This window comes from Poecilia formosa, unplaced genomic scaffold, assembly GCF_000485575.1.
Source record: "Poecilia formosa unplaced genomic scaffold, Poecilia_formosa-5.1.2 Scaffold133, whole genome shotgun sequence".
Classification (NCBI taxonomy): Eukaryota; Metazoa; Chordata; class Actinopteri; order Cyprinodontiformes; family Poeciliidae; genus Poecilia; species Poecilia formosa.
Window position 1 is genome coordinate 438,314 of NW_006800072.1, and position 14,420 is coordinate 452,733.

General features: G+C 39.2%; 1 protein-coding gene across 1 annotated transcript; it reads left to right on the top strand.

The window, feature by feature from the left end:
- The first annotated feature begins 6,026 nt into the window (after positions 1-6,026).
- Positions 6,027-12,694, top strand: LOC103144864 (protein sprouty homolog 4-like). Its single transcript, XM_007562022.2, has 2 exons — positions 6,027-6,321; positions 8,436-12,694. Exon 2 carries the CDS (start codon positions 8,487-8,489, stop codon positions 9,630-9,632), a length of 1,146 nt encoding a protein of 381 aa, XP_007562084.1. The 5' UTR covers positions 6,027-6,321; positions 8,436-8,486; the 3' UTR covers positions 9,633-12,694.
- The last annotated feature ends 1,726 nt before the right edge of the window (positions 12,695-14,420 follow it).

The window sequence follows — 14,420 nt, forward strand, 5'->3', positions numbered from 1 at the left end:
ATATCAAGATCTCATAAAATAAACAAAGATTAAGATGTCCAGCTAAAATCAAACATTTACACTTCTGTTCCTTTTCTGAAGTTAAAGTCAGACCAAACTTTGATCAGCTAAATTAACAAAAAATATATTTCTGTTTGTTAAATGACACAACAATGAGAAAGACAGATTGTATGCAAGAGATTTATTTATGAATGTCTTCAAAATCTGAGATTGACATACCTTTCTGTAGCTAGCATTGCCTTTGACCTGTCAAACCTTTTGGGTTTCGTTCAATTAGCTTCTCACAATGGTTTGCTGGAGTTCTGGCTCATTCCTCCTGACAGAACTGGCACAAGTGAGTCAAGTTTGTAGGCCTTCTCGCTTACACACACCGTTTTGGATTTGCCTACAGGATTTAGATCAGGACTTTGTGATGACACTATAAGGAAACGTGAAGAAAATGTGGGTTAATCGCAAATGATCTCATCATGATATTATGTAACAACATTCCACAGCTGTATTTATTTTAACAGCTGAAATGGACAGATCGCTCGTTATCACTGCAGAATCAAAGCTATGAAAACATATTTCCTTTTACTTTCCTTTGACATAGAAAATAATGGTTAGGCAAAGCTATTAAACCCACCCAAACAGATCTAAGGATCTAATTAAAAATACTTCTAAAACCAGATTTTTTTTTACTTAAACTGCCTCTGAAGAAACTAGAAACTGTATTATAACAGCTGTTGGAGAGGTTAAATCTTTTCCTTTTGAAATTACTGACTTTTCCAAAATGTTCTGCCAAAAATATGTGGCTCTCACTAAGATATAATCACATATGTGGTGTATTTTTTTTAAAAATCTAAATGGATTAGGAGGTAAACTGGACTGAAAAAATAACTTAGTATAGTGCTAATACTAACTTCCCAAGAAAAAAAGGAAAGTAAGAGTTCAGATAAAGAAGATTACAAAAATCTTTTAAAACTCTGAATGTCCATAAGGCATGTTTTTGTTAGGAGTGCAATGTGCGACGCTGTAAACAAACAACCTGTTGTTGTAAAACTCCTCTGGGAAGTTTCATTTTATCTTTATCTTGTGACTTTTTTTCACAGGATTCTTTTTCACTAAGTCAATTAGATCTAATGTATCCTATTATGGTGCAATAAGGGCAGGCCAAAGCCATCAAAATTCTTTATTTTGATGGATGTGGACACACAGACTCACACAGTCACACAGACGCCCCCCTTCCTCCTCCTCTCACCACACATTTCTTCTGGCTCCAAAGCACAAACACACCGCCTGGTCAGGCAGGCAGCGAGGAAGGAAGTCTGTATTTGAAGAGTGGAGCTACCTGGCATCACAGTCAAGTTCTGCTTCTCACTCTAGTCTTTTTTATCCTCTTGGAAGTTAAACTGTAATTTTATTTGTTCATTTTGTTATCACTGGTTGTGACGTTGATAATGGATGCTGCTGATTTAGTTTTTATTATGACATATCCACCCAGCTGCATCAAAAGTGGATCAAATACAATTTTTCCCCCAATATAATGCTTTTATTTATTAATTTATGTTACTGATTTTTTATGACTTTTGTAACTATACATCATAACGTTCAATACATCCATTATTTCCAACTAACATCATGCAATTTACGTCTAACTTTTTTTTTTAATTTCTAAAAATTTTTCCACACATTCATTTTTGCACATCCTTCTGATCATTGCCTATACTCACACACACACTCATTTAGCTACCACACAGTTCAATGAACACACACCTGCTTGTTATGAATAACATCTTCACCTTCCACTTCCTTCAGAAAACAAAACGCATCTCACAGACTCCTCACACCCCGTCCACCATCTCTCTGAGCTTCTTCCTTTTTTCCGGTCACAGATGTTAAAAGATGTTAAAAAGTGCTCAACACCAGGCTCTTGAACAGTTTTAAAACAAAGTAGATATCACTCAATGACATTTATTCAATTTAAGTTTATCTTTGTTCACAAATCTGCTGGCACTTTAACCTGATAGTGATTCTATTTCATGTTTCATTTATTTTTATGTTTACAGAATATTTTCTCTAGTCTAATTTGGGGGTAACATTCACTTTGTTTAGTTATTTTTTGTTCACACAATATCTTGGCACGTTAAAATATATTGTCTCTGTGTAACAGAATAGTATGTGTACACGTGTCAGATTTATTTTAGATTATTTTCTTTATTTACAGCTCTGTTTTAAGGGCTGCTTTTAAGCTAGTTCAATAAAAATCATAATGTATATCCGCACAATCACAATGAAAAAGAATCTTGAATTTTGCTCTACTGTACATTCTGTGGTATTTTTCTGTCTCACAGTTTTACAGTAATCTAGGTTTGATGTTACAGTTGTGACTTGGCTTTTTCTTGAGATTTTGTTTTCTCAGTAAGACAAAGCACACAGAATCGCTGACCTGCTGTGAAATGCATTTTAAAAGCTCTAAATTAAAAAGAAAAACAAGATGTGGCACTACAAGTGTCCTACACACATGTTAATTGGTGAGAAATGTGTATTGTGAAGCAACAAGGGAGGAGGATAAATGATGGGCTTACCTGCAAAAGGAAGCTTTTGATAAGCTGTCATTGTCATTTACATTTTCACCCTGTGCTCACACATGAATAAACACACAGACTGAGTCGTTATCAGCCATTCTTGGGTGTTTAGATGTTTGAAACAATCAAAAGAGTTTTGGTGTCCAGACACCAAAACTACTATCTAGTATCAAGCTGTTTAGAAATAGTGTGAGACATTTGTAAAATAAGCATTTTCTAAAAAACGAAGAAGAAAGAGTTTCCCTCAAAATATATTTTTTATATGAAAGCTTTTCTAAAGCTTTTCTAAAGTAATTTTGTCACATTTACTTTGATGAGAGAAATGCAATTCATTGGTCAATCTGTTTCGCAGCCAGATGGGGCTGTCCATTACAATCGGAGCCTCACAGCAGTAGCCAGCAGATGTGGCTGTGGGTGAGGCTGGAGGGAGGACTCCAGAGAGAGGGAGAGAGAGCTGGACCTTCCCTTCTGTGCGTGTCTACCCAGATGATCACACCGCTGAGAAATCTACAATCCAACCAGCACTTCATTGTGGCCGTGCCTGAGAGCCACACAGCTGCAGAAGAAAATCTGAACGTATCCACAGTACATCTTTGTGCATCTCTGCACATCTGTGTGTCAGGAGACAGAAAGAAAAATGGAGACAGAAATGTGAAAGGATGATAGATGGGGGGGCTGGAAGGGGTTGTATTATACGGCAGTTTGTTTTCATACAGTGTATCTTCTAAATATTTTTTGTTGTTGGTTGTTGAACATGTTTCTTTTAGCAGTTCAGTCTCAGATCCAGCTGTTTTAGTTTTAGTAGGCTTTCTATGGTTCACGATATCACCACAAATTATAAGCCACATTTTCATAAAGCATAAAGAAAACATGCAGAATGGCCTTTTATTTTTCCACAGTGTCATTTTTTTTATGTTTGCTGGGAACTAGTATTACAAAGTCACATTTTATTTAACTTTTATCCCGCAGCAGTAAACAACAGAAAACACACAATCCAAAGTGAAGGACAACAACTTTTCCAGATGAAATCATAAAGTTCAGAAACAAAACCCTGCAGAAGGTTCAGTATTTCACACTTCAGTGACAAAGTTAGATGATTTACAGCGTGACAGCACATGACGCACAGCAGGAAACATTATTATATAATTAGGTGGTTAATAACAATCTAAATTAGAGCTATATCCTCTGCAATGCTTCAACTTGCATTCATCACAAAAATTATCTCAAAGAAAAAGAGTTACCACTATCAACCTATGGTAAATATCCCACATTTTTAAGCACAGCTCATGAAAATCTGAAACTGCTACTTTTATAGCTTCCTGTTTCAGCAAGAATTGTTGCAGTGACATCAATAGGTTATGTATAAAAAGGAGCAAAAACATTTAGCTGTTAATTTCCATACTCCCTAGTAGTAAAATAAAAAAGACATTGGTCTTTTCCGCAGAAGCATCCAATTTTTTTATTAACTTCTTTTACTTTTGCTTCCTGTTTGGTTTTATTTTCTTGAATTGTTTTTGAAGCTATGCAGTCACTTGTTGTGTTTTGCATCTCTAATTACATATTTTCAGTTAACTGATTCATACAAATTATTTCCTTTGGGCACATGTAGCAACTTTTGAAGCTGTACTAACACGATAAAGTATCACAAAAAAATGTCAAGATAATGATGGCTTGCACACCCAGCCGCCGACAATTCAATTGAATAACCATGAAATGTTATTCAAAATATTAGTCACTCCAATAACTGCATAAAAGAAAAGAAAAAAAAACAACAACAGGTTGTGCAGCTCATATTTACACCCTTGGAATGCGTTCCCATCTTAGAATTACAAATGTTGTTTTATTTAGATTTTATGAACATACTGTTCACACTATGAAACATGGCAGTGGCAGCATTGTGCTTTAAGGGTGTTTTTCTGTTTCAGGGTGGAAGAAAACCTGTTAGAGGCCAAAAGGCTTTGACTCTTGGGTGGAGACTTGGGTGGAGGTGTCAGTGAGCATACAGTCAGTAAGTGTGCAAAGTGAATATAGGAACATAACACTACATTTCTACAAACTACTAGATCAGGAATAGTTTGTTTGAATGTAGCTCTTTTGAGATTTTTCTTAAAAAATGTAAACCAAGAATAATTTTCCTCCTACTTCACATTGGTTTACAGAGGAAACACACACACATATATATATATATATATATATATATATATATATATATAGAGAGAGAGAGAGAGAGAGAGAGAGAGAGAGAGAGAGAGAGAGAGAGAGAGAGAGAGGGAGAGAGACTCTGGTGGAGCTGTGTGGAGGAGGGCTGCTCTGTCGGGTTGAAGGGGAGCTTCCACTTCACCCTCCGCTTTAAAATTTACTTTCAGTTGCCATTCCATCCAGTCTGAAACTAGAATAATTTTCATTCCTTCCTTTTTTTTCTTCCCTTATCTTCACTCCGGCTTTGTTCAAAAACAATAATCCCAATTTGGCGGTGTGGTGGCTGCCATGACGATGCGTGCAAACGGATAATGGGGCAACTGTTAACCTTTGACTGGTTAAAAGCCCCAAGCTGAGTGGGAGAGGGGGGGCGAGAAGGGGGCTCGGGGGAAACACACACACACACAAACACACAAACACGCACACACACACATTATGTCACAGAGAGAAAGGAAATTCACACTCATTTCCTCCGTGTGGTTTCGGTACAAATCAACAACATCCTGTCCTTTTGTGAATCCTGCCTGCCCTCATGCTGGTTTGCGTTTCGCACACGCACACACACACACACACACTCTCCTCACCACCGCCTGTTTTTTTTTACACTACAGTGGAAGCTGTATAGTCATACCTCACATTGTTGCAGAGGAAGGAAGGACACGTCCTTGCTCGCAATAAATGGCTTTAGATAGAACAGGAACCCAAGAGGGGAGCGGCTATTATTCGGGCTAATCCAGTTTAGCCATGTGGCCTCTGGCATCTTGACATCCTTGTCAATAAAATGTGTCTTAAAATTGAACAACCACCTTCAGATGTCCTCTGTTTTTCTGTTTTTAAAAACTGACTTCTATCGATTCAGATAAATACTCAGAAAAACATATTTTTGTCCTCTCAATTTACATCTACTTAAAATTAAAATTACTCGCTGGTAATAAATATTATTAAATTCGTCTCTATTTGATGTTTTTTAAAGCTTGATGAATAATTTGAAAGTCAAACCTATATGTAAATCAGGAATGACATTGTCCTTGTGACCAAAAAAAGCCCCCACCCCTCTTTTTTCCCCACGCACAAACACACACGCCTCATTCGCTATTTCGTCCCATTCATAAAAATCCGGGCTTCGCGCGTGCGCAGTGCAATTCGGTGTCCTCCCCATTCATAAAAATGTAACCTCCGCATTTCAAGCCCTCCCCGACTCGTTCTTCCCTCCCATTCAGAAAAAATAAATGAAAAAAACGGAGGCATCTGCACAGCGCCGTCCCCCTTTTTCCTCTCCTCTACCCTCCCATTCATAAAAACTCACTTCCCTCCCCCTCGGTGGTTGCAACATCATATCCACAGCTCTGCGTCCTCGATCGCAGTCGCCTTTTTAATGCACCAACCCAGCAGAGAGGAAAGCGCTGAAAGAGCCGCTCGGCTTTCCTTTTGGAGTTAACGTCTTTGGAAATACTTAACGCACCACCGGCCACCAATCTCCGAGTGGACTATAGAGAAACCTGCGAGCAGACGTCGAGCGTAACGAAGAGATGAGAATTGCGTCCTGATACCCACGGTAAGTGATGTTTTCTCTGTGTTACATGTTTAGAAGTCGTGATCCAGCGACACCGTAGCCTGGCTAGTCTCAGATCCATTGCTCTAACTTAGCCACCTCAGTCCGTCGGATCCTGTATAAGATATAGGCGCGACATGGCTCTCCTGAGTAACGTCCTTTTTTCCTTTCTTTCTTTCTTTTTTTTTTTTTAAGAAACTGACACAGAACCTGTGTTTGCATGTTTAAGTCAATATTTAACCACCGGTTTTAGGAGCAAACGCGAGATTAAGGCAAAGGAGAGAGAGGGAAGCGAATAAGGTGCAGATGTGCACTTCTGCATCTATCACGATTATGACGTCTTTTAAATTTGCTAAATTTTCGCTCCCTGTGTTTAAAAATGAGGCTTCGTGTTCAGTCGCGTCGGTCCTTCTGGCTCTGCAGAGAGCACCACTTCGCTTAAGTCCTTTTTCAATCACCCTTTTCACCTTCGTTTCACGTTACGCGTCTGATAATACATTTGTTATTATTGGGTATTATTATATTACTTTATTAAGAATTTTGAATTGCATCGTCCGGATTTGTTTGCTAGGGATATGTGCGATTGTGGAACACAGTGATCAGCTTTCTTTAAAACCTTTGTCATTTTTAAATTATTTGCAAAATAAGATTGAAAACGCCGAGTACTTATAAGCAATACGCACGCTATTTGAGTACACCGAACGGCCGCCTCCGGTTTTATGACTCAGTCCATTCACATTTCCAAGGGAGCAACGCGCGCGCACACACACACACACACACGCATTCACAAACACGTACGCACTTGCACACGCATAGTTCCGGCTTGGAGCTCATAATGGTCTTGATTTTTGACGATCACAAGCGCTTGCGCCTTTGCCAGCAATGTCGCAACAGGTTTCACAACAAGCCAGGCTTTTTTTTTGTTTTTTTTTTCAGACCCTAGAGGGAGGCGAATAACATGATCTGGGGATACAGCTACAGGAGCATAACAGTGTGAAGTAATGACACATTTTCGGACAAAAACAGCAGATCAGTGTGCCAACTATATGACTGACATAATAGCAGGCAGCAGAGATGTAGGTTAGTGCAAATCGTGCTTGCTCTTGCTCTATTTCTACTTCCATCAGTTATCAGTGGGGGTCTACCTGAAGTAGAGCACTCATGGAGGAAATGGATGCAGCTGATTTCACTGAGCATAAATGGAGCGCACTGATTCATCGCTCTTACTGCCTGCAGCACAGCAGGTCCCATTCATAAAAACACCTGCTGGTTCATAAAATCAGCCCCATTCACAAATTCCGAGACTGATCATTTTCTCTGATTCGGATTTGTGGTTGTAAAGTGTGCTAAGGAATTACATCACCAGCTACATTATGAAAGCTGAAGGAGTTATTGATAAGCGGGTCTACACGACCTAAATTCTTGCTTTCAGTTCTGCTTCTCTGGCAAGTTTCTAATTTCTTCTCCTCCCTGCCTTGTTTTGCATCTTTGAGTCTTTTACATGCAAGTCCTGCTCTGTGGTGCTCTCTGCTTTTTTGTAAGGGAGAGGACGAGAGTCCAACTTCTATTGTGCTAATGTCAAAGTTAGAAGACATGGGGTTCAGACTAAAGTCCTTTGGTCCCATTCTAAAAATCACCATAGGTTGCAACCTTAACAACCAGAAAATGTTATAACAAAACCTTAAGAATATTTCTAGCTGCAGTTGTTCTGTTTTAAGTAAACAAATTGAAACATGTATGACAAATGTCTTGTGAAACCTATGGGGGGAATTAGAAGCTACTGATTCACTTTGACATAGCATCCTGATCAGACACTAATACTGAGTGTAAAGAAGTTGCACAAAGGTAGAAAAAAAAACTTTACTTCAGTACTTTAATATTGTTTTTCTACATAAAGCAATGGCATATTTGATTTTCAGTAAGCCTATGGGAGGTTACATTGAAGAGCATAACAGTCCAACTTTTGTCAACTGTTATCTTTGTAGATTTGAGACATTACATCACCTCTTGTATAAAATACTTAGAACCTATTCCTTATAAGTTTCAGTGTAAATAAATAGTATCATGGAAGCCCTTGTTGCTTGTTTTAATGGAATCTCTTGTATCTGTTTTTGCAGTATCACTAAATGCTGCTTTAATGTGAAGACGTGCAAGGCACCAGCCGACACATGGAGTCCAGGGTTCCCCACCACATTCCCGGAGTGTCTTCTTCCCTTATCTCTCAGCCTTTGCTGGATAGTCGAGTGCCCTATGGTCGTCTTCAGCATCCTCTCACCATTTATCCCATTGACCAGATAAAGTCATCACATGTGGAGAATGACTACATTGACAGTCCAGCTGTTGTGGCTCAGCAGCCCGTGAGCCAGAAGTCAGCAAACCGAAGAATCACCTGGCTTGGTCAAAATCAGGAGGCCTTCCTTGGGGCCAACCATAATCATCACCACAATCACCAACATCAGTTCCATCAGCATGGCCGGTGTGAGTCTCACCCTCACCCAGACACCACCACCCACCCCTGGATCTCCTTCAGTGGCAGGCCCAGTTCTATTAGCAGCAGCAGCAGTACCTCTTCCGATCAGCGGCTGTTGGACCATGCAGCACCGACGCCGACGGTGGATCACCACCCAAACTCAAACAATCACCAGGGCCCCATCAACACCGTCACAACCCGAACTCCTGGTTGTTTCTCTTCCTCTCAATCTAAAGTCCTGACCTCCTCTTCCTCTGCTTCCTCCTGCTCCTCTTCCTCAAAATCACTTGACCTCAAGTCTGCAAAGATTCCTGCTGGAGGCGTGTGCTCCACTGGGGTTCAACAAGGACTGGCGCTTATCCCTTCCTCTCCAACCGAAAAGAAGCACCTATTTGTCTGCGAGCATTGTGGGAAGTGTCGATGCACTGAGTGCACGCTCCCCCGAGCTTTACCCTCCTGTTGGGTCTGCAACCAGGAGTGCCTGTGCTCGGCTCAGAGCCTGGTAGACACAGCCACCTGCATGTGCCTAGTCAAAGGGATCTTCTATCACTGCACCGAGGACGAGGACGACGAGGGCTCCTGTGCCGACAAGCCCTGCTCATGTTCACAAGCCAACTGCTGTGCACGCTGGTCTTTTATGGCCGCCCTCTCTGTCGTCCTGCCATGCCTAATCTGCTACCTACCAGCTACGGGACTGGCCAAGCTGGGACAGAAGTGTTATGACAATGTTAGCAGGCCTGGCTGTCGCTGCAAGAACTCGCAGGCTGGCATGAGCATCCCTGTCAGTAAAAATGGAGGGGTGGAAGCAAACGTTGGGACAGAAAAGCAGCAGCAGGGGTCATGATAGTGGACTCAACTAGCTGGCTGTGGCCTTGCAAGAAAATGGACAGGACCCCACTTGTTTGGTTAATATGGACTGGACAAGGCAACACCACCCCATTAAACCACCATATTTATCTGCTGGAACATGACTATTAAAACAATGGTACTTAAATGGTTTCTTGACCTATGTTTGATAGCATGGATGATTAAAATGGGCCATTTAAAAGTGGAACAGCTAACAGGTTTGGTGAGGGATTTGTTTTCAAGTTCTATAAGGGTGACGATAAGAAGAGACCAGATTGTGTGGCCTTCTGTTTGGGTTTTAAAGAAAATGGCTGAAGGCACAAAGTCATACCTCTCTGCTGCTCAATATTTTCCAGCTATTTTTTGTAATGCCAAGTAAACAGAAACTGGTTGCTGATCCTCAGATTTCAAAAGGTATTCAACCCCAGCCATCTAGAAAAGCACAGCCCAGTGTCAATCAGGAAAGCAAGTGGTTAACTGTTGAATACTGTGGCTTTTACGATGGGCCATTACAAGAGACAACTTCCTCTCAAAAGTGATTTTCACCATCTTTTAATTTTGCAGTTATGCTAAACGAGGCTAGCTTGGTGACATTTATCTCTAGATTGTTATTTGAACAGGGGGATCTGTGAAAGCAACCCTTTTTAGACCTAATATAACAGTAATTTTCCATATTTCGTTCATCTTTTTGTGTGCTACAAGTGAGAAATAATCAATTTACAGTTGTTTTTTTATTCATTTTATGGCTGGTAAAGCTTAGACCTTCTGAAATATTTTGAATGCTGTTCACTGCTCCACCTCAGATGTAATGCATGTCACGATCTGCATGCTCTAGTCTAATGGTTAACCACCGTGCTAGAAGTGGATTTGTGGTAGAGAAACATGTAAAAAAAAAAAAAAAAAAAAAAATGATTTAAAAGGAAAAAAAAACAACCAACCTTCTCAGGGATTGTTATACAATAATCTCCTCTTGAACTTGGCCTACTGCATGTTGAATTTTAAAACTGCCTACAAGAGCCTGGTCTGCTTCCTCTTTGCACAAAAACGGCAAAGAAAACATTTAAGAGGTGAAAGAGGCAATAGTGAATAATTTAAAACACGCAGGCTAAGTGAGAGGCAAATGGGCCATAGAACTTTGGGGGGTTTTTTCCCAAGGAGAGAGGGATGCAGGTGAAGAGGGTCAAGCTGAAGGTAAAGGTGAAGAGGAAAGGATTAGAAAAAGTTATTGTGTTTGTATCCAGTCAGCCTTTGTCAATATCAAACCTGCCACTTGCACAACCTTGTTTTTAGGACCCCTCTTAAAGGATGTACTAAAGCACAGTATTAACCACCTAAGCAATCTTGCATTACTTTGGCCTTCACTACATTTACTCCACTCACACACAAACACCCATCCACCTCTACGCACATCTGTGTCTTCATGAAAGTCAAATCAGTATGCTGCATAGCTGATTGTGTGAAATAGTCTCTCTTTTACTCTTAAAGTCTATTTTTGTGAATTGCATGATGTTCTTAGGAATTTGCCAAAGGATGCTATTATACAGTAGCATGTTTTCACAGTCTAAGTGACCACAGTTATTATGATGCCCTTTTGCCAAATAGTTAACAGTGGCAGGTTGTTAAAGGTGAATTGCCCTTTAATACAGGTGGCTGTTTCCGTTTGGCATCACGGCATATTTGCTTTGTGGCTCCATAACCCACAAGCTGGACCCTTATCTTCCACTAGGGTACCAAACTGTGCTCATACTTGTATTTGGCTTTTTGGTGAAAGCTAATATCATTCAGAAAAATGGGAGAGCAGGAACATCCACATGTGGTCCTTGGTATTGAATGTACGAGGCAATATTTCAAAAAACCTAGCAATTCAGTCTGAGATAGGTGCCAAAACTGAGAGCGAATGTGTGCCTGGGGGAAGGTGGGGCAGCAAAAATCACAAATGTTTTGACTATATATTTAGTAATAGAGCTATGAAGGTGAAATGTTATTTGCTGTAAATAGTTTCACAACATTTGTGTTCTTTAGAAGAGACTTTTAAATGTCCTCGGAACACTGCATGGTACATTATAACCACAATTCAGTACAAACTATTTAGAGACTATATTAGATATATATTTTGAGGGTAAGAATAAGATGTTTTTGAGGAAAATGAGTGCAGTAGAAGGAGGGTTTGAGAAACAAAATGACTTTATACCACTTGCACTTGATTTAGAAAAGTGTGCCCAGCAATAACAAAAAAGTAGAAAAAAATCTCCTGCTGATTATGCTATACATGGCTCATTAGCAGTCGAGAGGCTAAGCTAATTCCCTCTCCAAGTCCTAAAGACATTGGATTCATTGAATCCACACAGTCTACCCTGATCAACCCATTCTCTGCTCCTTTTTTCATTCATGCATTTCTTCCTTCCTTTCTTCTGTTGGAAATAGTCCAACAAACACCCCTGGCCTGCCTTGATTGACAAACACAGCTGCTGTTCATAAACTTGTCATACCAGAGAAACAGAAGAGACACACACGTCTGATACTCTCACCCCTCTTGCTTTCTTGATGTTTTTTACCCTCTTCTCACCTTTGTTTTTACCTGGACTTGTGTTGATCTTTATCACCGGTTGGACTTCTTTCTTTTCAACAACTGCTGCCTTTCTTTGTAGATCTTTTTACTATTATGTGCTCAATGGCCTGTTCAAGGTGTGAAAAAAACATCACCAACAACTATATTGAAATTAAATCTGTAGTTTATTTTCAGTTCTACATACCAATGTCACCTGGTTTATATTTTTCACATAAAAGGAAAACTATCATACAGTTGCTACTCCATTCCTTTGTACCTTTCCAATGACATTGTTGGGGATTGAGAAATGAGATTTGTGCTTTTTTTGTTGGTTTGTTTGTTTAGATATTACAAAAAGAAAAAAATTCTCATATAAAAGGTTCCCTTTATAGATATATTTATTTTGAAGTTCTATTTTATATAGTATTTATTTAGATGCCAACTTTTTGTTTGTGAAGAAAGCTTATGTTGAAATGGAATGTACATTGACAATGGAAATATATATTGTTAAATATACTTGGCTGTTGTGTTGGTTTTTTGTACTACACAAATAAAGAATAAGTAGAAAGGTAGTTCAGGATTTTCTTTAACAAAGTTTTGTTTAAAGTTTATTAGAAATTCATACTTATCCTGCATAACATTTTTGGCATATTCATTTGTTATAAATCCAACTAATCCTAGAAGCTAAAGAAGGGAACTTAGACCAAACCTGACGTATGCAGCTTAAACAAAATGAACTTTCAAGTACACCAAGGCAGTTTGTAGACATCCTATTTTGTGGACCTTTAAACCACTATGTTTATATTGAGAAGCAGGTGATTTTTTATGGTACCTGCAGGGAGGAGGCTTTGTGTAAAACACATATTGAGACCAGAACAGATAAAGTGATTGCAGTCAAAAGTAAAGCAACTGTAAAGAGTAAAGAATGTTACAATAGAAGATATTTTTGATTTATACATTGCCTTACTTTCTGGCAGTCACTCTGACCAGAAATGCTTTATATATTTCATTTTCACCACTTGTTTGAGGCAGAATGATCATTGGTGCAACAACATCTTCTCCATATCCTTTCAAATTTTCAGCAATTTCCACTGTGACATTTGCACAATTTCCCCAGTGCAAATGTCAAATGTTAAAGGTTAATAAAATACTATTTCCACAGATTGCTATAACATTTTTGACAGAGTTGTTTTAAGAAGGCAAAGGTTCCCTTTGGTCTTGACCATTCTCAGTCTACCTGAGAGCTTCTCAGATGTTAACTTCTATTATTAGCTAGTTGTTAGCTTTTTCTACAAGCTTATCCTGCATAACATAAGTATACAGGATACTTATGTTATGCAGGATAAGTTCTGAAACTAGCTTTTAGCTTCTGAAAATAGCCACTAGAAGATCAGACTAGCTATAAGCTACTCTGTCAAACCAATGTCTTCTTGGACCAGCCATTAGTTTTGCAAATAAGCCATTAGATTGTTGAACTCGTCTACAGCTTCACAGACTACCCAGTAACTTTCCAGGGTAGCCAGAAGATTAACCAAAAGGTCTGACAGAGATTCAAAATCTCTAACACACTGGAGATCTGGCCAAGGTAGTAACCATGCAAATACACAATAAACAGAAACACAAATGAAATAAAAAAAATTGATTAACTCAATAATGACTAGGTATTTGTTTTAATCTAACAACCTTTCATAGATCATTCCATGAACGTGATAAGGAAATGCTGTTTTTGCCAAGTTAAATGAAGAGGTGAAGAGTATCATCTATACTGAAGATATTTACTGATTATAACCTTTAACAGAACCTCAATCAAAAAATCCTAAGCCATCTCTTTCATTAAAACTTGTACCACAGTTTAATTTGAGAATAGGAACAGACAAAACTTTTGCCAATAAGGCTTTTCTTTCCATTAATCACTTTGCTGTAAAACCTTAAAAGATTTAAGTTCCTTTGCATTATCACACTGCCTTCCTGAGCTTGCCCTTCCTGTTGCTCAATAAGCCACCCACCATAAAACACTCACAGGGCCCTAAAGGCCAAAATAAACTGAGCGACCTTAAACAGAAAGAAAACATTACATAAGAAACAGGAGATAATCCACAGACTTCCTCCGGACTATGTAACCTGAGACTTGAGCTGCTCACCTGGCCACTTCATATCAGAGTTTAAACTCCACAGCTGCTGTTCCTGTGTGTGTGTGTGTGTGTGTGTGTGTGTGTGTGTGTGTGTGTGTGTGTGTGT